Below are 24,471 nucleotides of genomic sequence, written 5' to 3'. Positions count from 1 at the left end.
CACAGAGGGGATGTCACCTTCAGGACAGACTGGGAGGGAGCGCAGTGGCCCAACAGGCACTGCGCATGAATCCGGAAGGGCTTTAGAAAGGATCCAATGGCTTATCCAGCCAAGCTTCTATCATAGTAAGAGGCCCCGTAATGAGTCAGATCGAACTGGTAATCACTCAAAAGAGTTGTTGAGCACAATCTCCAGATGCTATATAACTATAATAAATTTCAATTGAGTACATATTTTTTAAACATATTGTAACTTCGAGAGAAGTCAAACATTGCAAAATAACTAAGTAATAATAAAACAAATATATTCCTTCTCCTACCAGTGCAATTCTTGCTTGCAAGGTTCTTTTCTTCTCATATGCAGGATTAAGAGCAGCGCAAAGGGCACTTCCTACATATCTGCCCAGAGGAAGATTTGTGTCAACTCCATTTGCTAAAAGTTCTTTAACTGCCTGTTAAAACATAAAGGAATATTAGACTGCAATACACACACTGCTTTACAAGGGTAAGTAGAGAAAAAAAGAAATTTAAGGGTAGTAGAATTATGTTGTAAAATGCCATGCTACATAGGTTCCACTCCACCATAGAAGTGTTAAGCATCAGCGCTAAACATTTTTGTAAAATGAGATGACAGGGGTTAAAGCTGAGTGAAAAACGAGGAAGGTAAATGATAAAAGAAGACTTTGGGACAATACCGAAACTGAGGTATTGCTCAATCCGCAAGATTATTATTCAAAAATCCAACGATTAAAGCACATTTTGTCTACTTGATTGGGCAAAAGTAGATATGCACCAAACGTACTTGTAAACCAAATGTATCTTATTGATTAAGCAATCTAAAAACAAACCACAGATTGAATTTGAAGTGATGTGATTTATTGTGCACTTCCCCTAGAGATAATTCCCTTAGGGAGCTTATCATTTTGTCAAATACCTCCAGGTTCCACACAACATACATTTTCTACGCAGAATGTTATACTTTAGAAAACTGGTTCTTAACCTGTGATACGCTGACCCACTAGGGGTCTCTAAAGTCTACTCAGTGAGCCATATTAAATTGTATTAGCAGATTTATAAAATATACATATATGGAGATTTTACATTTCAAAATGTATTCAAAATGTAAAGGAATTTGAGATTGAAAGCTAAACATTTAATTGGAATCCATTGCTGGATTTATAGGAGCAGTGCAAGTACAGCTAAAATAATCTAATATGGACAATTGGTTACCTCAATTGAAGTACTGGTTGGTATGTGCCAATCAAAAGGGAGCATACATTTGGAGTACATTTGGAGTACAAAAAAAAGCAATGTGATGTGCTTGAGTGATAAAGTAATGTGTTTGAGTCTAGCAAATTGCTTTGTCTTTTAGAAATAAAATCAACATTATTAAAAATCCAGTGTTAACAATACATTTTAAAACTTTAATCTTTGTATAATGTATTGTTTGTGAATTAAATAAAAGTTTATAATTTTCTATATTTGTTTGATGCATTCTTGTTGCTGTATTTCTGTGTTTTGTTTTGAGGTCCTAATCGTAGTGATTTACTGGTGGTCCACAGAAGTCAAAAGATTATGGATCTCTGCTTTAGAAGAAATAGTATCCAGCTAAGAATTTGACACATTGGGAAAAAAAGACTCTCAGCTCCATTTGCCAATGGTAAACGTTGCAATTAGAATCAGCGCAAGGATAGAAACATTTCCCTACCTGAAAAATGGGGCTGATAACGATGGATCGTTGCTGTCCCGCACACCAAATTAAGACCTGGCCGCCGTAGAGGCATCGGAAACATGCCTCTTTGCATTTACGCTTCTGCTGCGGCCCAGAAAAGGGCTGCTGCACAAGCCACAATGCCAAAAAGCATGTTTGTAAACATCCCTGCACCCTGTGACAGGCACCATGCGGTGCCTGCCACACGATGCAGGGATGTTTAGCGGAGGGCCACAGGGGACACTAGCCCAGCTAGGGGCCCCAAAAAAGCCTTTCCAACAGCCTGTTCACGTCGGAAGACCTGATGTGAAATGGCTGGCATAAAGGTGGATCGTAATCCCCACGGTGGTGCCTGAGAAAGCACGGCCTCCATTGTGGGGAATGCGATCGGTCCAATCGCATTCCCTACATGACCCTTAACTTAATATTTGAGCCAGGAGTCTATGAAGGAAATGAAGCAATATGTTGGGGCATTGTAAAGTAGTTTTACACTATTGTGGCTATTCATCAAAGGTTCAGCCACACAAAACAAAAGTCTGCTGGGATTCCCTCCATACCAGGCACCTTATTGTGGTATTGGCTCTGCATTGCAGCACTCTCTCACTTTTATGGGAAGAGAGAACCCAGATAGATGTATTGGAATGAAGGGAATACAGATATCGTTATTGCTATTTTGGCAATGTATTGGTGTAATGAGTTTGAGTAAAGCAAGGTATCAAAGTGGATATGCATTCTGGGATATGAACCAGAAGAATTCTCTTTGGAACTGACAAGACATTGATGTGGATTCCTTTTCCTTTTTACCATTTGCTGTATTCTTTCCATGGTTGCAAACAGCTCACAGCTCTTTCGAAGTCCATGAGAGTATGGGCATGTTTCAGTCTTAAATCTTAAAGTAACATACTCATTGTTTTCTTCATTTTTTTATCATACTAGATGGTCCACTTAGATTGAAAGTATCCCTCTTTCCTTAGGAAAGTGGTTAGATAGAAATTCATTCTTAAGATTAAATAGCAATGGGCGTGAAACACATCTTTAGGGAACTAATCAGCATATCATCAAGATTCAAGTCACTCCATCTCAATAACTCTAAATTATTGACCACTTGTGTATGCAGCAGGGACTGAGTTTCGTCTCTCTGATATTCACAAATGAAACCTAACAACTCCTTGCAGAATTTAGACATTACAACTTCTTGTATTTTAGTATTTCCCTAGCCACACATGGGAACCATTCTTTTATATCTAATACTGTACAATCATTTCACTTGAAAGATATATCCACTGATTAACTATTAAAATCATATGGAAAATGTGATTCTAAAAACAACATACGAATCTTAAGCCACCAATATTAATTTCCTCATCAGTTAATTAGAACAGCTTGATTATAGCCGTTGTCACTGCTAACTAGCACAGCTTTATAACTCTCACTGTTTCCAGTTGACCCCCCCACTGGAGCCGGCAGGAGCCTGCTGTTTGGGGAGAAGCCATGCCTACACTGCTGGGGAGGACTACAACTCCCACTCTCCTCTGCCGTCATATACACGCTTAAAAGTGTGCCGCGACCATGCACATTTGGTAGCCACTGTCACTGGAGCCTGCTGGAGCCTGCTGTTTGGGGAGAAGCCGTGCCTATATGGCTGGGGAGGACTACAACTCCCACACTCCTCTGTCTTCATATGCGTGCTTAAAAGCGGTACGTGACAATGCTGCGCTGGACGTGCGCGTGCCATTCCTGCTGATGCTCGGGCCGTTCCACACCCGTCGGAGCCCGGAAGAGGCTGTGCCCCCACTCCAAGACCTATTGTGCCAACTGCTGACACGGAGATCTAAAGGTTAACAACATCTCGGGGCCAGGGACCTCCAAGAAATGGGTAAGCACAGAGCTACAGCGCATGCGACAAGGGGGGGGGGGATTGTTAATACCCTAAACTGTTTTCTGGCGAGAGCTGCGATTGTACTATCAAAAGAAATTGAGGTTACCAAGCAACATTTTTCCTGGGAGGAAGGAAGCCGATCTGGCCCCTTGTTGCAACCCCCTTCACTTCCTCAGTTCCTGAGGGTAAAGGTCAGTGTGTTACTTCTAACCAACCTGTGCCCGCGACCGTACCAATATCGCCCCACGTATAGCCCAACTCGGCTCCTTCTGTATCCCCTATGTTGAATGACTCAACTGTAGAAACCATCGTTAAAAGGAAAATGCTCGGTGGGAAACAAGATGGAGGGGGTAAGAAATCGATGCCGCCGTCGCCACCGACATCGAGACCACAAAGAGTGCTAAGAGTAAATAAACTGGCTAACAGACCTGGGACAGTTGTCCCATCAAACCTAGGAGAGAACTCGGAGGAGGGGCTCCGAAGAGGACTAGTTTATGAAATTAGAACAAGTGGTTCATGGCCTGTTGGAGCCATTATATAGCAGATTGGGGAAGATTGAGGAAAAATTAGATCTCCTCATTAAAAGGGACTCAAACGGTAATGGTGGGGAGAGGGTGATTGCACCTGCTTTATCTGATTTAACGCAAGGAGTGTAGTGAACCTGGTAGGAAGAGATCAGGAGAAGACAATTACGAGAACCCACACCACACTCTCAAGACACACAATGCCACAAACACCCTTTTATTGTAACCCTAGCCATACACAGACCCCATCTACTCTACCAGAGGTGCACGCAACTAGTAACATTCAGGGCACTAATATTATCCATATAGAGGGAGGAGCCAGACCCCGGACTGTTGTAATCCAAAAGGACCAATGTGGGTAAATCTGCCTATAGTTTAGAGCCCCTCCCAATAGGCCCGAAAGAGCTGCACACTCTAGATCTTCCCCTGGCAGCCCTTCCATATGTTCTGATCTTGGTTCATGTGCCTCCGTTAAGCAGGGGGTAGAGGGAATCAACTTCCCAGTTAATGGCTAAAGTTCTTTTTTTGGTTTAGCTCTCACACTAAAGCGCTAGGTTTATGGGGAACTAGATTGGATGCTCACATCATCATGGCCAGAAGAGTATGTTGGGTGGGGCCTTTTTCCAAAGTAGCAAGCGGGGATTGTGTGGTGGTGAATTTCAATAACCAGTACGTGGTAAGAAACCTGCTGACAGTTTGCAATAATTCCCCCTCTACTAATTTGAAGATCACGGTTTCCCCGCTAGAAAAGTTGTATAGACCGATCTCACGACCCACTGCACGACCTGCATTTCATTAGCATCAACATAGCCATGATTGGAGAGTGCTAAATCAATGCTTAGCCCCTCCAATCCTTGAGTCACAGGACAACATAAGCCACCACATATCTGCGGGAATCTATGATCACTCAAATATATTTAACTCCTTGGTCGACTTAGAGTCCTGTGATTGAGTATTTAAAGATGGCACATTAGGCAATACTAACAGCCTTAAGGAGTTAGCTGATACTCAGGAGGAACTGACCTCTCTGACCCGGCTCGAGACAGCAGTGGGAGGTTATATTGCAAAGGTAACAGGTGATCCTGTTCGAACTATTAATATTGATACATCAGCTGCTGTGGAAATAACAGGCTACGAGAAGTAAATGCTGAAATTAGCCACATGGAATATCGCGGGTATTGCTACCAAACAGGGTTTACCAGAGTGGGCTTCCAACTGGCAGGACAGAGATATCATCTGCCTCCGGGAGACATGGGCAGTAGATTTCATCTCATTTAATGGTTATTGATCATATCAAACTGATGCTGTTCCATTCCCAGCTGGCAGAGCAAAAGTAGGCTTGCTCACCTAAATCTCTAACACCTTAAACTTTAATATTATTAAATTTGAGCACTCATCTCCCAGTTTGCACCTTTTAGCTTTTAAAATAGAATCTCTGCAAGTATGGTTATTGTTTAACTATTACAATAACAACTTTAGGGGCAGTTTGGGATCAATAGTAGACTCTTTGGAGAGAGAATTTATTACATTTATAAAGGCTCTGCCGGTCAAGGACATTAAGATCCTCTGGGTATGGGACTTCAATGCCAAACATGCTCTCATCTAGCTGAAGCGGTTTGTGGGGTAGAAGACACGCATGTGGACCCATTGGTGCATTGTATACACAATGAGCATGGAAATAGTTTAAATAGGCTTCTAACCACTTGGACTTTAGAAATATGCAATAAAAGAGATTTGGTTGGAGGCACTTAAGATAACACCTTTTTCCGCTGCAACTACAGGTCGACAATCGAATTCATAGTTGCCTCTGCTCACATTTATGGCAATATTATTCATACCACCACAAACGTTTCTAATTTTAGTGACCACGCAATACTCTTGTTTGGGATTACTGGCATAGGAGTCCACCCAAGGCAGACAGAAAAGGTCCCTAAACCACTTTTAGCTAGGCAGAATGGGTTTCAGCTGAAATGGGACAGAATAGACAAGAATCAAATCATACAGCAGGTTGCAACCATCAAACTAGACGATCACAAAATGCTTAGACTTGAACGCAGATTCTGACTTCTTAATTCCTAACTTTTTAGAACTACTTAAGGAAATTAAATTAGCCTTAACTAGGCCTATTGTGAACACGAAAAGACGGGAAGCTGGATGGTTTAATGAGGCTTGCTCTCAGGCCCTAAATGATCACCATAAGGCCCTTAAGGCATTCCCCACAGACCTGCCGTTGATTAATATTTACGTCTGAATTATAAGAAACTGAGGAAGAATAGGGAATTGGACATGTAACACAAGGCTTGGATAGACTTAGCTAAGGCAGCATCTTCCAACAATTTTAAGAATTTTTGCAATGTTGTGAACGCTCCCTATTTATAGAGCGGCTCTGTTAAGTCCCTGGATAACCATGTAGACAAGGATGCTTGGGAGCTGCGCTTCGAATGCATTTTTGGGAGTAGTAACATGTTGGGAGATGACCCTTTTGACTCCATGGTACTTTTAAGTGAGTGTCGGTTCTTCAATTTAGAGGTGGTGAGAATAGCACTACTTAGGTGTAGTCGCGCTAAAGCCTCTGGCCCGAATGGGGTCCCTATTGACTACGTTCTGGAACACCAAGAGCTATGGGCCCCACTGCTAAACATCATATTGAATGACATTATTAAGAAGGGACATCCTTCTTCATGAAAAACTATCATTATAGTTCCAATACATAAAAAAGGTGACAAATCTAACCCACAGAACTATCGCACCTATCTCCCTTCTAGACTGTACTGGAAAATGTTTAGGCCGTGTCCTGCTGAACAGGTTGGAAGAGTGAGCGAGGGAAAAAGATATTTTAATGGCAACTCAGTATGGCTTTCAGAAGGGCCGAGGTACGATCGATCAATGCCTAAATCTCAGCATGACTATAGCAAAGTACACAGTAGCCAAAGGATGTCATATTTATATGGCTTTCATGGATTTATCAGCAGCCTTTGACTGTGAAAGCCATGTGAAGCTTTGGCGTATAATGATGGGGATGGGTATTGACCCCCACCTGATCAATGTTATCCATGAACGGTACTCATAAGCGACTGCAAGTGTCCGATATGGAGAGAAGGGGGAGTGTATGAGACCTTTTAAAATTATGAAAGGAGTTAGGCAAGGCTGTGTACTAGTCCCTTTCTTGTTCTCGCTATACACAAATTGGGTGGAAGTTGCACTAACTGGATCTACAGCAGACATCCCAACCGTCCCCCCAGCGTCTTTACCGATCCCGGCATATGTGACCGATGAAGACCTTATAGCCAGTACAGGAGTCACGCTCCAACGCCTAATAAATGCCTATGTGGGTTACATGTCATCATTGGATTTAAAAATTATTGAGTCCAAATCCTTTGTCATAGTGTCAGGTTTTACCATTTTCAAAAGAAGACTGATCGTTTCTCCATGTGAGCAGATCCCGTCGGGTTCTGCACTCTCTATCTAAGGATACCATATCCGAGGTGCACATTTTCCATATTAATATTTACAGTCTACCATCCGTTGCAAGACACATCATTGGGTTTTAACGTTGTTCAGATAAGCCATTTCTTTACCATTAAGATCGGAATATTGTTTTTAACCACCCATTACCAACTTATTCTATAGTACCCCTGGACTGTTTGATCCAGTGAATCCAGCCCAATAAGATTGAACTCTGTTTCCAAGAGAAATCATAATCCTTCATTCCGGGTTAAACCACCGGAATCACAGGAAGTGTGGCTTTTTTCCTGATAAAGGCGTCACTAACGCTGACACGCGCGTCGAAAAGTTGAGAAAATTAAACAGTTCTGTCACAGCGCCATCTATCTCCAATAGCACTGAATTTTAAAGACATTGTGGTTTTTTATATATGTGTATAAAACAGTATCATGCATTATGTGTTTGCACTATGTTTTTAATGAGATGAATGACCTCATGAATAAAATATTTTCATAGTTTCATATATTGGTTTACGACCTTATTACTTGTGTATAGAATTTGCCTTACAATGACTATTTTGACACTGCTTTGATATAGATTGAGTACGCACTTGATTATCTAGGAATTTATTTTACACAGTGTTTTGCCCTTTCCTAGAAATTGGAACTGATCAGGGGGTCCTTGTTATTTTCAAATATTGACCGCCAACTGATCAATATTTTCCGTGAAATGTACTCACATGCGACTGCAAGTGTTGGATATGGAGAGAAGGGGGAGTGTATGAGAACTTTTTAAATTATGAGAGGAGTTAGGCAAGGCTGTGTACTAGTCCCTTTCTTGTTCTCGCTATACACAAATTGGGTGGAAGTTGCACTAGCTGGATCTACACCAGACATCCCAACCGTCCCCGCAGCGTCTCTACCGATCCCGGCATATGTGACCGATGCAGTCCTTATAGCCAGGACAGGAGTCGCGCTCCAACACCTAATAAACGCCTATGTGGGTTACATGTCATCATTGGACTTAAAAATTATTGAGTCCAAATCCTTTGTCATAGTGTCAGGTTCTACCATCGTCAAAAGAAGACTGATCGTGTCTCCATGTGAGCAGATCCCATTGGGTGCTGCACTCTCTATCTAAGGATACCATATCCGAGGTGCACATTTTCCACATTAATATTTACAGTCTGCCATCCGTTGCAAGACACATCATTGGGTTTTACCGTTGTTCGGATAAGCCATTTCTTTACCATTAAGATTGGATTATTGTTTTTTACCACCCATTACCAACTTTATCTATAGTACCCCTGGACTGTTTGATCCAGTGAACCCAGCCCAATACGATTGAACTCTGTTTCCAAGAGAAATCATAATCCTTCATTCCGGGACAGGAGTTATGCTCCAACGCCTAAAAAAAATGCCTATGTGGGTTACATGTCATCATTGGACTTAAAGGTTATTGAGTCCAAATCCTTTGTCATAGTGTCAGATTTCCTTCCTAAGAATAGGTTACCATTAATTTTATTTGGGAAAAGAAGATTAGACATAGTGGAGACCTCTTCATATTTGGGAGTCTTATTCAACAATAAGCAGACTGTATTATTTAATTTATTTAATTATGTAATTTATGGACTGTCTATTTATTTTACTTATATTTCAGTTGCGTGATGCTAGGATTGGTGGGTATAGGATGGGAAGTTAATTAAGTAATAGTTAACTCTTTATTATTTGTAGATTAATCATTTAATTGGATTTTTATTATGTAAATTCGGGAATATTCAATAATGTATTTTTCTTTTATTTGCAAGATGCTAGGTTTGTAGTGGTATAGGGAGGGAAGTTAAGTAATAATAATAATAATCTTTATTCTGCATATATAAAAAATATGACCATAAATGATGCAAGTTCATCCGCACAACAATACAGTACATTTGATCATCATATAATAAAATTAGAGAAGACAGGGCAATCAGGACACCACGTAAACATAGGAGCAATGCTCAGAAGCATCTTAAAACGTTAAAAACAATAAAAGGTGTACCACGCACACTCCCCAATAATGCTTCTGGTACTTAAAGGTCTCCTCCTTTTATGTCCCCTCGTGTTTCTTAGCTTTAGAGCAGAGCTTAAGAAATCCGTGACACATGATAATGTAAAAGCATCATGGGACAGTTTTAAAAAGAGTAAGGCCACCCGGGCCTGTTTAAAATTATGCTTCCTTAAAAGCCCCTTAATAAACGCTCTTCTCGGGAATGAGTAACACGGTCACAAAAGAACAAAGTGGAGGGTATCCTGTGGAGACCTATTGTCGCAGCCACAGGGCCCTTTTTGTTCAGAAGGTGCCGAATATACTATGTGTTGACCTAACTAAAATGTAATTTCTGACCGTGGGCTTTTTCAGTTAATTTTCCTCCCTGTTGGCCCCAATTAATTAAAAAAAACTGATCTTTGATAAGAACTTTATCCAGTGGTCTCATCTTATCCAGACGACCGAGCAGCACAGCCCTGCCCAGCATAGAAAGGGAATCCTTTACAAATTTTAACCACTGGATTTTTATCGCATGATCCAAGGAGAGACAATCTTGAATGACTTTCCTATTCACTGCCACCAGGTCAGAAATATACTAACACCCCAGCTCCTCATGAACAATAAACGAGGGAGTACTTTTGGGGACTCTCAGCAAAGGCCTAAAATACCAGTTATCTTCATTCTGTATTTCGCTTGTGCCGGTAAAACCCCATATTTCACTTCCATATAGAATTTTTGAACTACAGAATGAGTTATACAATTTTAGGATTGTCCCAGGTGACCACTTGCCTAACCTGGGAGCAAAGGATGTAATTGCTCCCGTGGACTTTGCCAAACCTAGACACTTACTCTCCACTAGTTGCTTAAAGCTCAATTTATCATCGAACAAGATGCCTAGATATGAGAAAGCCGGTACTTTCCCCAGAATGTGCGTGCCCACTACTTAAGAGTTCCCCTTCCCCTTCCTCCTCATTTTCCCTAGTTCCATTATGTAGGATTTTGTTAGATTACGTGTCAAATCCAAATCATTCATAAATCCCAGAAACCCATCTAGTAGGATTTGCAAAGCATTGGGTGTACGAGCAAGGAGGACCGCATCATCCGCGTAGAGTAGCACGGGGACTGGACTTGAGCCTACTTTAGGGGAGTCAACTTGTAATGCGGTTAATGCCGAGTCAAGACCATTAATATACAATGTAAATAAAAAAGGAGCTCAAATGCATCCGTCTGACCCCGCTTGAGCACTTAAAATAATCTGTAATCTTCCCTTCTTGTGTATATCTTACTGCAGCAGAAGTGTTGGAGTGTAGAGCCATGAGTACATTAATTAGGGCCAGTCCACCCCAAATGATCCCATTAGCTTCCACAGTTTTGTTCGATTTACACAGTCAAATGCTGCGGTAAGGTCCATGAAGACGAGATAAAGCCCCCCACCTTTGACTATAGTGTACTTTGCATTAATCAAATAGAAATTTAGGCATTGCGCGACCGTAGATTTGCCTGTGTGGAACCCATATTGGACATCCGTTAATATTCCATGGGTCTCTGCCCAATCAGACAACCTATTCAGCACCACTCTACCCAAAACCTTCGCTGTTACATTAATAAGGGATATTGGGCGATAACAGTATGGGCTATTCCTATCAACTTTCTTGAATATCGGGACGATGGTTGCTGTTGACCATGAGTTAGGCATCTCTGTTGCAACAGACAAATTTAGTACCCTCACCAGGATCGGTGTCCATACTGGGGAATACATCAGGTGGGATCCCGTCTGGACCCGGGGCTTTATTCAGCGTGAGGCAATCTATTCCTAATCTCACCTCATCTATAGTAAAAAAAATAACACCTATTCTCTGCTCCTTAATCTGTAACTGTGGTTCATCTCCTCTCCGGGGCTGATTATACAGACCCTCATAATGAGCCAACCATTGCTCAGGTAAAATATTATGGGTCAGACATGGGTTATTTGAATCTTTAAAACAGGAGCTGTTTATAACCTTCCAAAATCGGGTGGAATCCTTAAGATCAGCAACCTCTTCTAGATCTTCCAAGGCTTTCACTTGAAGTTGGCGTTTCCGCGTCCCAACTGCCTGCTTATACACTTCACGGCAGGTCATAATCCACCCTTTATCTCTGGGTGAATGTTTAAGTGCCACCTTTAGGTCTCTAAGGTCTCTAAGGGCCTTTGAGCATTGCCCATCAAACCATCCTGGACCATGCCTGAGGCGTGTGGGTAACAGGTACTTTTAAAAGGCTATTCACTAACTGGGCAATACCTGTGTATATCTGAAGTAACTCCTGTCCCTGTGTATCTAGGTCCAAACAATTTTGTATATCCTGCTGACCTCTCCTAAAAAGAGGTGTATTAAAGGCAATTGTGTTAATCTGTGCCCATCTCAGCCGTCTGCCTTGATCCGTTACCGAGATCGATCCCCCCGTCAGACTGTGCAAGACCAAATGTTGTTGTGGAGTGGCAAGTGACAAAGTTACCGGGTTATGGTCACTAAATATACTATGTCTGATATTAAAACTAGTAATGAATCTCCTCATGGTATGAGAGACAAAAATAAAATCTATAAATGATGCGCAACCTCTACCCTTATATATAGGGGGCACAGGTGTGTCTGGGTGCCCGACAATCAGATCCATTGTATGGGTCAGCTCAAAAGTATTTAGAAGTATACTCAACTCCCTTCCTGATTTAGTGTGCTCCATATGTGGCCCTTTGTTTAGTGTACATGCCTGCCAGTCACTCTTCAGCCACCCTCAAATTAGGACACAGGTGACAATTAAAGTCTCCCACTACTATTAAGTGTGCATGGGCACGTGCTTCAGCATGTAGTTTCCCTAAGCAAACGCTTAATTCCTCAAAGGGTTTTGGTCCCTGCAAATGTTGCTGTGCATTATAGAGGTTAATAAATGCCAAGCGGTAGTTCTTACTAACAAATGTTAGACCCTGTACTACTTCCGACTTCCATGGGGTCAGCTTCCACCTCCCTTGTATCTTTAAATCTGTAAACATAATTAGGCCCCCGCTGGCTCTGCCTACACTGGCCCTTCTTGCTGGACAAAAAAAGACTTTGTACCCTTCTAAAAAGAACGTATTTATGGGTTCCCATGTTTCCTGGATGGCTATTATGTCAAACGTTCTAATATAACGGAGCCACTGTTCGTCCTGAAACTTACTCGCCAAACCTGCCACGCTCCACAAAATAAGTTTTAAGTCATCCAAATTTCGCTTGCCTGAAGGACTGTGGCGTCAATGTTATCCACATCTGTGCTAGGAGGGAGACCTGCTTACCCTGTGGTCCCTATATTCCTCATCGGTGTCAGTGGTTCCCCCATCTTCGTCCTCCTCCCTCCCCCTTTGGACATTGGTGTGTGTTGCCTGAATACCCTCCCGTCTTACCACACTCGCTCCCTCTACAAGTCAATCTATGTCGTTCAGGTCGCTTAATGGAGTGAAAGCATTTCTTAACTGCAATGGGCCCCCTCTCCAACTCATACCCACTTCCTGTGTAGCCACACCGTTGGGGAATACAAATTTGGATGGGGGTCTATAAAAGAACCCCAGTGGTACTAGTTTGATCCCAGAGTCTGCTATATACGATTGCGAGGATGAGAACAAAATCAATTGGACCATTGAAGGGTACCTCAGCGTGACAATCACGCAATCTCCTTCAAATATTTTCTTAGACCTGCCTATCCATGCAACCCTTCTCGCCTGGTCGGTGGTCTGAGCTATTAAACCCAAAATGTTTCCCTAACCAGTGGGTAGCCTTATTTATCAACTGGCTGCTAGATTCTTCCTGTGAACTATCATGACCTGGTACCCCCACTAATACCTCCGTGTACGGGCAACATGCTGGTGGGAGGTCTATGACTGGCAAATTCTGGGTGTTATTGTGGTCTGGGTGAGCGGCACCACTTGCTCACTGCCCCCAGTAATGAGATCCACCCTAATCACCTCTTTCATTTGGATCCCTGCTGTGTGCAGAGGGGGAACTAATTCCCCTTGCATACTGGGGGTCCCTGGGGGCCACCTAGCCCACCAGGAGCCTCCAGTATGTGCCAGGGGGCTGCATTGCAGAGAGGTGTAATGAGGCCACACCCTTTTTTACACCTCTCTGCAACGCAGCCCCCGTTCATGTTTGAAGAGGGGGAACTAATTTCCCTTGCATACTGGGGGTCCCTGGGGGCCAACTAGCCCACCTGGAACCTCCAGTATGCGCCAGGGGGCTGCATTACACAGAGGTGTAATGAGGCTATGCCCCTTTTTACACCTCTCTGCAACGCAGGCCACTGGCCCGTTTGCAGAGGGGGGACTAATTCCCCTTGCATACTGGGGGTCCCTGGGTCATATCTGCCCAAACGCCGATATTCCGAACGATTGAAAATGACATTTCTTGAGAAACATGTGGATTTGGATTATCATGTCCTATACTTTGGAATTTTTGAAAGACTGACTTTGAGGATGCTATAAATTACTCAAGTCTGCCCGGATTGTGCAGGTAAAATTGATACCTCGTCACTTTGAATAAGAATGTACTTACGTCTCGTCTAACATTTGGAAGAAATATCTAGTTATATGACAACAGGATACCGACATAACTTGAAGGAAATAAGAACGCCCTGAAGAAGTTCTGTTGTACAGAACGAAACGCGTCGGCTGGCTACATAAACTTAAGGAAAATAAAAGCATTTGAATATACACCAAGATTCAGCGCTTCAATAAGGACTCTAAGAGATATGATTTGATTGGACTTATTGTGCAAGTGGTGCTGTGCCAAACTTTGGAATATTCTCCACTACTCTCTACTACTTACTCTCTACTACTCCACTACTCTCTAATACTCACTCTCTACTACTCATTCTCTACTACTCTACTACTCTCTACTACTCTCTCTCTACTACTCACTATCTCCTACTCTCTACTACTCACTCTCTACTACTCTCTACTCTCTACTACTCACTCTCTACTACTCTCTCTCTACTACTCACTCTTTACTACTCACTCTCTACTACTCACTCTCTACTACTCACTCTCTACTACTCACTCTCTACTCTCTACTACTCACTCTCTACTCTTCACTCTCTACTACTCACTCTCTACTACTCATTCTCTACTACTCTACTACTCTACTACTCTCTACTACTCTCTCTCTACTACTCACTATCTCCTACTCTCTACTACTCACTCTCTACTACTCTCTCTCTACTACTTACTCTTTACTACTCACTCTCACTCTCTACTACTCTCTACTACTCACTCTCTACTACTCTCTACTACTCACTCTCTACTGCTCTCTACTACTCACTCTCTACTGCTCTCTACTACTCACTCTACTACTTACTCTCTACTACTCTCTACTACTCACTCTACTAATCACTCTACTACTCTCTACTACTCACTCTCTGCTACTCACTCTACTGCTCTCTACTACTCTCTACTACTCACTCTCTACTCTCTATTACTCACTCTCTACTCTCTACCTCTCTCTACTTCTCTCTCTACTAGTCTCTACCTCTCTACCTCTCCCTCTACCTCTCTACCTCTACACCTCTACCTCTCTACCTCTCTCTACACGCACACATATACACATATTGCAACACCAAATACGCGGTCTACGCATTATTCTGCCCATGCAGAAAGACATACATAGGCAGCACAATTAAAAAGGCTACATTGCGAATCCTCGAACACCTTCGAGCAATTAAAAATGTAGACAAAACCTACCCAATAGCCAGACACTTCCAAAGCCACCACGATCAAAATTCAAATCTATTGAGCTTTTGTGTCCTTGACACCATTAAACACAACGAAAGGGGTGGCAACCGATTACAGTGCTTGCGCAGGTTGGAGTCCACATTTATAATACAGTACAGTACAATGACCCCCCTAGGACACAATTGTGATGAGGAATTGGAAGTGCATCTAGGTTAGGTACATAAGACATCAGGTTTTGTGCACTTTACATAGAGCTTTCTCATAGTTCTTGCCTTGAAGCCACCACAGTCATTCCCGTACAGAGAATCCATTTTTTTCGCTAACACACATGTGCCCGCATGTAGTCTTTTAACTCTAAATGTTTATCAGGTTTTGTGTGTTTAATGTATTTTTTCTTTATGTATTGTGATTTAGAGTATTATTTGTTTTTATTGCAGGGAATGCGTTTTTGCCCTGACACTGCAGTATTGTCTTACTGAGCTTTGGACATCCTTGGAGACAAACAACTGGAAGATATGCCCACTGGGTCGAGATTGAGTGCTGGTTTTCTTTAAACACGGTTCTTGATTTAGATACTAATTATTGGCCAAATATATAGACCCACTTGGGTAGGATTCCTTCTTGAGAAGAGAAGAACTTTATTGATACATGTGGCCGTAAGCGCTTTTTGACATGAAGTATGTTTTCATAAGCATGGTTCTTTATTTGGATAATAATTATTGACCAAATATATAAATTGTTGGAATTGAAAGAAGAATTAGACCCACTAGGGTAAGATTCCCTCTCGAAAAGAGAAGAATTCCGTTGATACATGTGGCCATAAGCAATTTTGACATGAAGTATGGTTAACAAGGAATGGGCAATGTATTCATTTATTATTTTGTATTTTGCCTCCTGGATTTAGTTATTCTGTTTCAGAAGTACAATTTAGCAGAACAAAGAGAGCTACGCATTCCGGCTAGTTAGCGAAATCTAAGCGCTAACAAAAGTCTATTGTTTATGTTCATTTATGTTGTGATCACATGTTTGTTTATTTAAACCAATTATATTTCACACAACTTGACTCGTGACCAAGGGAAGGCTTTCCCGAAACGCGTCGAGTTGATACTTTGTTGCCGATGGATTTTGTCAAATAAAAGTACTTTGATGCAAGCTGGTGTTTGTGCTTTCATACTACCCTTGAGGATCAAGGAACTTGCAGTGTGAATTGAGTTTGATATTCATATATATGCATATGCATTTATATATATGTATGTGTATATTACCTACTGGCGATAGGACCTAGCTACCATAGGAAATCCGCAAAGCTCTATTGGGAATAACTTTGGCGCCGGTTGAGGAATTTGTGTGTAATTTTCCAAAATATAGGCCAGCTCCGCTCCGCTTCTTCCCTGGAGGTTTCGGGGGGATTCGTCATGCGGGGACCAAGAAAAAACGGGGGTCCCAAAACGTGTTTTCCCCATGTTAAATTACATAGGACGAATAGACAAGGCTACAGCCCGAACCGCTGAATGGAATTACACCAAACTTTGCAAAATTGTAGGGACTGGTACGCAGAAGTGCCTTTTCGATATTTGGTGAAAATTGCTCCAGTGGTTTTTACGAAAATTAACTTAAAAAAGATTTATATATCTGGGCGGAGCCTAACCACACATCTCATCGTGAGATCTGATTGGCTGTCAGCACTTCATCCAAGAAGTGTTGGCAGCCATCTTGGGACCAATATACATGATAGCACCTCATTAAATAGCATTGTAGTTAATAGAGGGTTTTAGGAATTTAGTTACATTATAAATCATTTGTTGATGGTACCATACTCATTTTAGGAATTGTGGTGTGTTCTAAGGTGATTTTACCATGTGAAAAAGGCTTCTGCTGGGACATCATGAATCATGTTTGAAAGAAAACTATTATCTCATGCTTTTCCCACAGTGGTTTGGAAGGGGATCTATAAGCTAAACTGAAAGCATATTTTCTGTAAATTCACATTATCTTTCTCAGTCATGTGAGAATGAAGTCTGACATTCTCAGTAAAACATGTACATCAAACAAGGACAGAGACTGTCAGTTGATTCCTTTGTGTTCTACTGCAGCCTCCTAGGGTGTTCTAAAGAACAACTAGAGCGCTAACAGTCCTACTTATTACAAAGGTAAGGCACACCTGAAGCCATCTTGATTGGAATAAAGTGGTAACTCTTAAAACATTTAATTTAAAAAGGAACAAAATGAGGGGGTATATTTTGCCATAGAAAGTATGATTAGTGCTGCAGAAAGAAAAATTAGGGCACATTTTGAGTGACTTCTCAAATCCTCTTATATTTCATAAAAAAACTTCTGACATGCAGTCTCCCAAGATGGCCACCAGAGACAAAAGAGCCCAAATGTAGCCCAAATATCACCCAGATGTAGCCCAAGTATAGCCCAATGACAGAATGTCCCAGAGTGTTCTAAAGAACAACTAGAGCGCTAACAGTCTTACTTATGACAAAAGTATGGCACACCAGAAGCCATCTTGATTGGAATGAAGTGGTAAGTTTAAAACATTTAATTTAAAAAGGAACAAAATGAGGGGTTTCATTTTGCCATAGAAAGTATGATTTGTGCTTCAGAAAGAAAAATTAGGGCACATTTTGAGTGACTTCTCAAATCCTCTTCTATTTCATTAAAAAAATTCTGACATGCAAACTGAAACATGCACTTTGAATACCAGCAGCAGACTTCCCTGGTGAGCAGTACCTTTACTGCAGTGATCTAATGAGCAACTAGAGTGCTAACATTCAGAATTTATGGCAAATGTGTGACACATCTGAATGCCTTCTTGATGGAACCAAAGTAAACAAGCATTGAAAATGCAATAGATCGCGCCCTCGTTTAAATTAAAGCCATTCTGTTTGTAATGAGGTGGCTTTTTAGCTTTGCTTTTATTAGTGTTTTTAAAACTTTCATGTAAATAACATGCATATGTATTCATATATGTATATGTATGCATGCATTTATATTTGTATTTATATAGATATGCAGATTATATATGTTTATATATGTATGTATATATATATACACATACATATATATATAAATGCATATGCATATATATGCATATATATGTGTGTTTATGTGTGCGTGTATAGAGAGGTAGAGGTATAACGGTAGAGAGGTAGAGGTAGAGAGGTAGAGGTAGAGACTAGTAGAGATAGAAGTAGAGAGAGGTAGAGAGTAGAGAGTGAGTAATAGAGAGTAGAGAGTGAGTAGTAGAGATTAGTAGAGAGCAGTAGAGAGGTTAGCAGAGAGTGAGTAGTGGAGAGTAGTACAGTGAATAGTAGAGTGAGTCATAGAGAGTAGTAGAGAGTGAGTAGTAGAGAGTGAGTAGTATAGAGTAGTAAAGAGTAAGTAGTAGAGTGAGTAGTAGAGAGCAGTAAAGAGTGAGTAGTAGAGAGTAGTGGAGAGTGAGTAGTAGAGAGTGAGTAGTAGAGAGTGAGTAGCAGAGAGAGAGAATAGTAGAGAGTAGTAGAGAGTGAGTAGTAGAGTGAGTAGTAGAGAGTAGTAGAGAGAGTAGTAGAGAGTGAGTAGTAGAGAGTAGTAGAAAGTGAGTAGTAGAGTGAGTAGTAGCGAGTGAATAGTAGAGAGTAGTAGAGAGAGAGTAGTAGAGAGTGAGTAGTAGAGAGTAGTAGAGAGTGAGAAGTAGAGAGTGAGTAGTAGAGAGTAGTAGAGAGTGAGTAGTAAAGAGTGAGTAGTAGAGAGAGAGTAGTAGAGAGTGAGTAGTAGAGAGTAGTAGAGAGTGAGTAGAAGGGAGTGAGTAGTAGAGAGAGAGTAGTAGAGAGTAGTAGAGAATGAGTACTAGAGAGTGAGTATTAGAGAGTAGTGGAGTAGTAGAGAGTAAGTAGTAGAGAGTAGTGCAGAATATTCCAAAGTTTGGCACAGCACCACTTGCACAATAAGTCCAATCAAATCATATCTCTTAGAGTCCTTATTGAAGCGCTGAATCTTGGTGTATATTCAAATGCTTTTATTTTCCTTAAGTTTATGTACCACAGCCAGCCGACGCGTTTCGTTCTGTACAGGGCGTTCTTATTTCCTTCAAGTTATGTCGGTATCCTGTTGTTATATAACTAGGTATTTCTTCCAAATGTTAGATGAGACGTAAGTACATTCTTATTCAAAGTGACTAGGTATCAATTTTACCCACACAATTCGGGCAGACTTGAGTAATTTATAGCATCCTCAAAGTCAGTCTTTCAAAAATTTCAAAGTATAGGACATGATAATCCAAATCCAAATGTTTCTCAAGAAAAGTCATTTTCAATCGTTCGGAATATCGGCGTTTGGGCAGATATGACCCAGGGACCCCCAGTATGCAAGGGGAATTAGTCCCCCCTCTGCAAACGGGCCAGTGGCCTGCGTTGCAGAGAGGTGTAAAAAGGGGCATTACACCTCTGTGCAATGCAGCCCCCTGGCGCATACTGGAGGTTCCAGGTGGGCTAGTTGGCCCCCAGGGACCCCTAGTATGCAAGGGGAATTAGTTCCCCCTCTTCAAACATGCACGGTGGCTGCATTGCAGAGAGGTGCAAAAAAGGGTGTGGCCTCATTACACCTCTCTGCAATGCAGCCCCCTGGCGCATACTGGAGGCCCCTGGTGGGCTAGTTGGCCCCCAGGGACCCCCAGTATGCAAGGGGAATTAGTTCCCCCTCTGCAAACGCGCCAGGGGGCTGCGTTGCCGAGAGGTGTAACAAGGGGCATAGCCTCATTACACCTCTGCAATGCAGCCCCCTGGCGCATACTGGAGGTTCCAGGTGGGCTAGTTGGCCCCCAGGGGCCCCCAGTATGCAAGGGGAATTAGTTCCCCCTCTTCAAACGTGCACGGAGGCTGCGTTGCAGAGAGGTGTAACAAGGGGCGTGGCTTCATTACACCTCTATGCAATGCAGTCCCCTCGCGCATACTGGAGATTCCTGGTGGGCTTTCAGGTCTTATATAGTTAGGAATTAGCATTAAAAAAACCTTTGAAATTCACTGAAAAAAACATAGGTTTCAGGCCTTATATAGTTAGGAATTAGCATTTAAAAACCTTGCAAATTCACTGAAAAAAACCATAGGTTTCAGGCCTTATATAGTTAGGAATTAGCATTTAAAAAACCTTTGAAATTCACTGAAAAAACCATAGGTTTCAGGCCTTATATAGTTAGGAATTAGCATTTAAAAAACCTTTAAAATTCACTCAAAAAACTATAAGTTTTAAGGGTGTTATAGTTAGCTGGACATTTCACTCATACAAAACCATTGAAATTGCTCCTATATAGTTAGTTGTACTAACTATATTTCGCGCACCCGCAATCCACTGCTGATGATGTCACATATTACATCATTCATGACATGGTCAGTGACATCACTGATGACATCTCAAATGACATCACTGATGACATCACTGATGACATCATCCACGTGACAATCACATACACCTTTTCATACACTAGTAAAATCTTTCATCACTCTTTGTAAAATACAGAGTATCATATTTGAATCCATTGTTACAGCAATACAAGTATCTAAAAACCCACTCAGTGATTCATAGATGTATACACACATCCAATCACTTACCTGTAGATTCACTCATACATGCTGTCAATGAATAATAGAACACTATCAAAAATACTTATACACCTAAATCGACATGACACACCAGCACACATCCTATTCACATATGAAGTCATCCTACTCACTTATGCAAACAATGGATCATACTTACATATTTACTTAGCTACACACTTATACAAACACAACTTCATCTATTCATTTAGATAGTAAGTCATACTTAGTGAATTATAAAATCATTATTACAAGTATAAAGTTATCCATACCGTACTCACACAATCATTGAGTCTTATGTATACTTATTTATATACAACAACTGACACATGCACTGCCTTTTATTTTTCTAGTTTGTTGGACATGTACCATTGAGAAATATATTTGCTCATCACCACACCCATAAAGATATTCACTCACCCAAACAACTGTTAGAACATGTAGTTTTAACTTCATATATCTAGTGAATCAACTATTCACACATCTTTGGGCAGTCACACCCCCCCACCGAACCACACACACATTCAATCTCCCATACAAATACTCAGTTAACTAATCAATAACTAATATAGACTTTCACATAGCTAGTAACCAACTGGAGAACCAGTTTACACAACAACTGACAAAGTGATACAGATATTCAAACAGTTTAGTCACTATCCACTATATTTAGTGAGACACTATAAATTGGTCAAGTAAACCGTCAATTACACTGCTACTAAATCCTCCATCCAAATATTTATTTTTATAAATCCACTCTTTCTTCAATGCAAATTGCTATATATATATATAATGCATATTTAAATAACGAAGCAAACCACATTCACTGGATGATGTCATCAGTGATGTCATCAGTGATGTCATTTGAGATGTCATCAGTGATGTCACTGACCATGTCATGAATGATGTAATATGTGACATCATCAGCAGTGGATTGCGGGTGCGCGAAATTTAGTTAGTACAACTAACTATATAGGAGCAATTTCAATGGTTTTGTATGAGTGAAATATCCAGCGAACTATAACACCCCTAAAACTTATAGTTTTTTGAGTGAATTTTAAAGGTTTTTTAAATGCTAATTCCTAACTATATAAGGCCTGAAACCTATGGTTTTTTCAGTGAATATATATATATATACATACATATATAAACATATATAATCTGCATATCTATATAAATACAAATATAAATGCATGCATATATATACATATTAAGTATGGGCGTAAAATCCGTTTCGCGGGCGAATTTGCGGATTTTTGATGATTTCGCGATCCGCAAATCTTACGAATTTGCCCAATAATCCGCAAATTCGCAAGCTACAAATTATTTTGCTTGGTCGCGCTTGAAAAATGCAATATCGCGCGCGCGGCGTTGACTCTGAGCCTGCCGAGTTGTTTTTCTCCCGGTTTTGCGTGTGCTGCGCCATTTTCGATCTTGCTGCGTGATCGCGTGAGAGTTTTTCTAACGCAATTACGTTATCGCGGCTTGCCATCTTGCACAGCGAGAGTTTGACAACGCGAGTACGTCATAAAGGCCTGCGATCACACATTGCGGGAGTAAACAATGCCGAACACGTAGAAGCTGCACGCAGCTGACTTCCGGTGGGAGATTTGAACAGCTCGCATTCCCGAAATTGTAAAAATTGCAATTCTGCACAAGAAATCCACCGCAGGAAGCATAAACCTTGTGAAAATGATGATTTTGATCAGAATAACTCCTCAGATTGACATTTGGCTTCACATTTTGGTGCAGGAGTCTATTTTTTGGGGTGGGGTGGGAGGAAGGAAGTGCCCCAGAGTCTCCAACTTCCTGTTCCTGTCCAGCAGGCTCCTCCTAGTGCTTTGTCCATGTCCTGGTCACTTTTCATTTGGCTGTGGAGCTGGAAGGATTACTTTTTGTGGCTGCTGCTGGATATTTGTATTTGAGGACTTTTTGGACTTTGGAGTTTGGATCACTTTTGGACTTGAGATTTTACAAGTAAGTTGGTGTTGTTTGTTTGGGGCATTGCAGTTGAGGCAACTCCAGTTCTAAAACTTTGTTCACAACTTTAACAAAATATATATTGTGGTGGGTAGCCACAGTATCCAGTAGGCCCAGGGTTAGTCATGGGTGCATGATACAACAGTTTCTGTGATTTTTTTTAACTTAATTCTCATTTATGTCATGGAATTTTAACTCACTGTTATATGTTGATTTTTTTTTTATTTTGGGGTGCCTGTAAATCCTCACTAGCCAGTAGGCCCAGGGGTAGTGAGTGGTGCATGGACCAAGTCTTTCTGTGGGGTGTCTTGAATGTAAACATCATTGAGGGCATGGATGGCATTGGATTGTGGTGATTTTTATGTGTTTTTCGATTTTTTGGGGTGTTGTTGGGGCCTGGCCATGTGGGTGGGGGCCATTTTGAGGGCTGGTACAGGCAGGGCATGGCCATGTGGTGGGGGTCAAGGGGCCATTGTGAAGGCAGGCAGTGTGCTCAGGCCTGCACACATTTTGCCTTGCTTTCATCCATTATGCCCAGGGGTACTCAGTGGTGCATGGACCAAGTCTTTCTGTGGGGTGTCTTGAATGTAACCATCATTGAGGGCATGGATGGCATTGGATTGTGGTGATTTTTATGTGTTTTTCAATTTTTGGGGTGTTGTTGGGGCCTGGCCATGTGGGTGGGGCCCATTTTGAGGGCTGGTAAAGGCAGGGCCTGGCCATGTGGTGGGGGTCAAGGGGCCAATTTGAAGGCAGGCAGAGTGGTCAGGCCTGCACCCAGTTTGCCTTGCTTTCATCCATTATGCCCAGGGGTACTCAGTGGTGCATGGACCAAGTCTTTCTGTGGGGTGTCTTGAATGTAAACATAATTGAGGGCATGTATGGCATTGGATTGTGGTGATTTTTATGTGTTTTTCAATTTTTTGGGGTGTTGTTGGGGCCTGGCCATGTGGGTGGGGCCCATTTTGAGGGCTGGTACAGGCAGGGCCTGGCCATGTGGTGGGGGTCAAGGGGCCAATTTGAAGGCAGGCAGAGTGCTCAGGCCTGCACCCAGTTTGCCTTGCTTTCATCCATTATGCCCAGGGGTACTCAGTGGTGCATGGACCAAGTCTTTCTGTGGGGTGTCTTGAATGTAAACATCATTGAGGGCATGGATGGCATTTGATTGTGGTGATTTTTATTTGTTTTTCGATTTTGTGGGGTGTTGTTTTGGCCTGGCCATGTGGGTGGGGCCCATTTTGAGGGCTGGTACAGGCAGGGCCTGGCCATGTGGTGGGGGTCAAGGGGCCATTTTGAAGGCAGGCGATGTGCTCAGGCCTGCACCCAGTTTGCCTTGCTTTCATCTATTATGCCCAGGGGTACTCAGTGGTGCATGAACCAAGTCTTTCTGCGGGGTGTCTTGAATGTAAACATCATTGAGGGCATGGATGGCATTGGATTGTGGTGATTTTTGTTTGTTTTTCGACTTTTTGGGGTGTTTAACTGATGTTCCTCTGGCTTCCATTGCTTTTAGGTGCACAAGAGAACCACCAGTGCCAGGAAGAAGTCCTGCAGCGGTGTGTGCAGCACAATGTCACGTGACGTCACGTGTGGCCA

General features: G+C 41.8%; 1 protein-coding gene across 8 annotated transcripts in view; it reads right to left on the bottom strand.

Moving 5' to 3' along the window:
* The window catches only part of ANKMY1 (ankyrin repeat and MYND domain containing 1), a 639,442-nt gene that overhangs the window by 195,252 nt on the left and 419,719 nt on the right, over nucleotides 1-24,471 (bottom strand). For 7 of the 8 annotated variants that reach the window (XM_078666447.1, XM_078666450.1, XM_078666448.1 and 4 more), the window contains exon 13: nucleotides 320-451. The exons of the other annotated variant lie outside the window; for it this stretch is intronic. In XM_078666447.1, coding sequence (XP_078522573.1) covers nucleotides 320-451 — 132 coding nt within the window. The remainder of the gene's footprint in view (nucleotides 1-319; nucleotides 452-24,471) is intronic. 8 annotated transcript variants of the gene reach the window in all.

This window comes from Lissotriton helveticus, chromosome 11 (assembly GCF_964261635.1).
Source record: "Lissotriton helveticus chromosome 11, aLisHel1.1, whole genome shotgun sequence".
Taxonomy (NCBI): Eukaryota; Metazoa; Chordata; class Amphibia; order Caudata; family Salamandridae; genus Lissotriton; species Lissotriton helveticus.
Note: the sequence above shows the minus strand (reverse complement) of the source record. Positions and strands in the feature narration are given on the sequence as shown.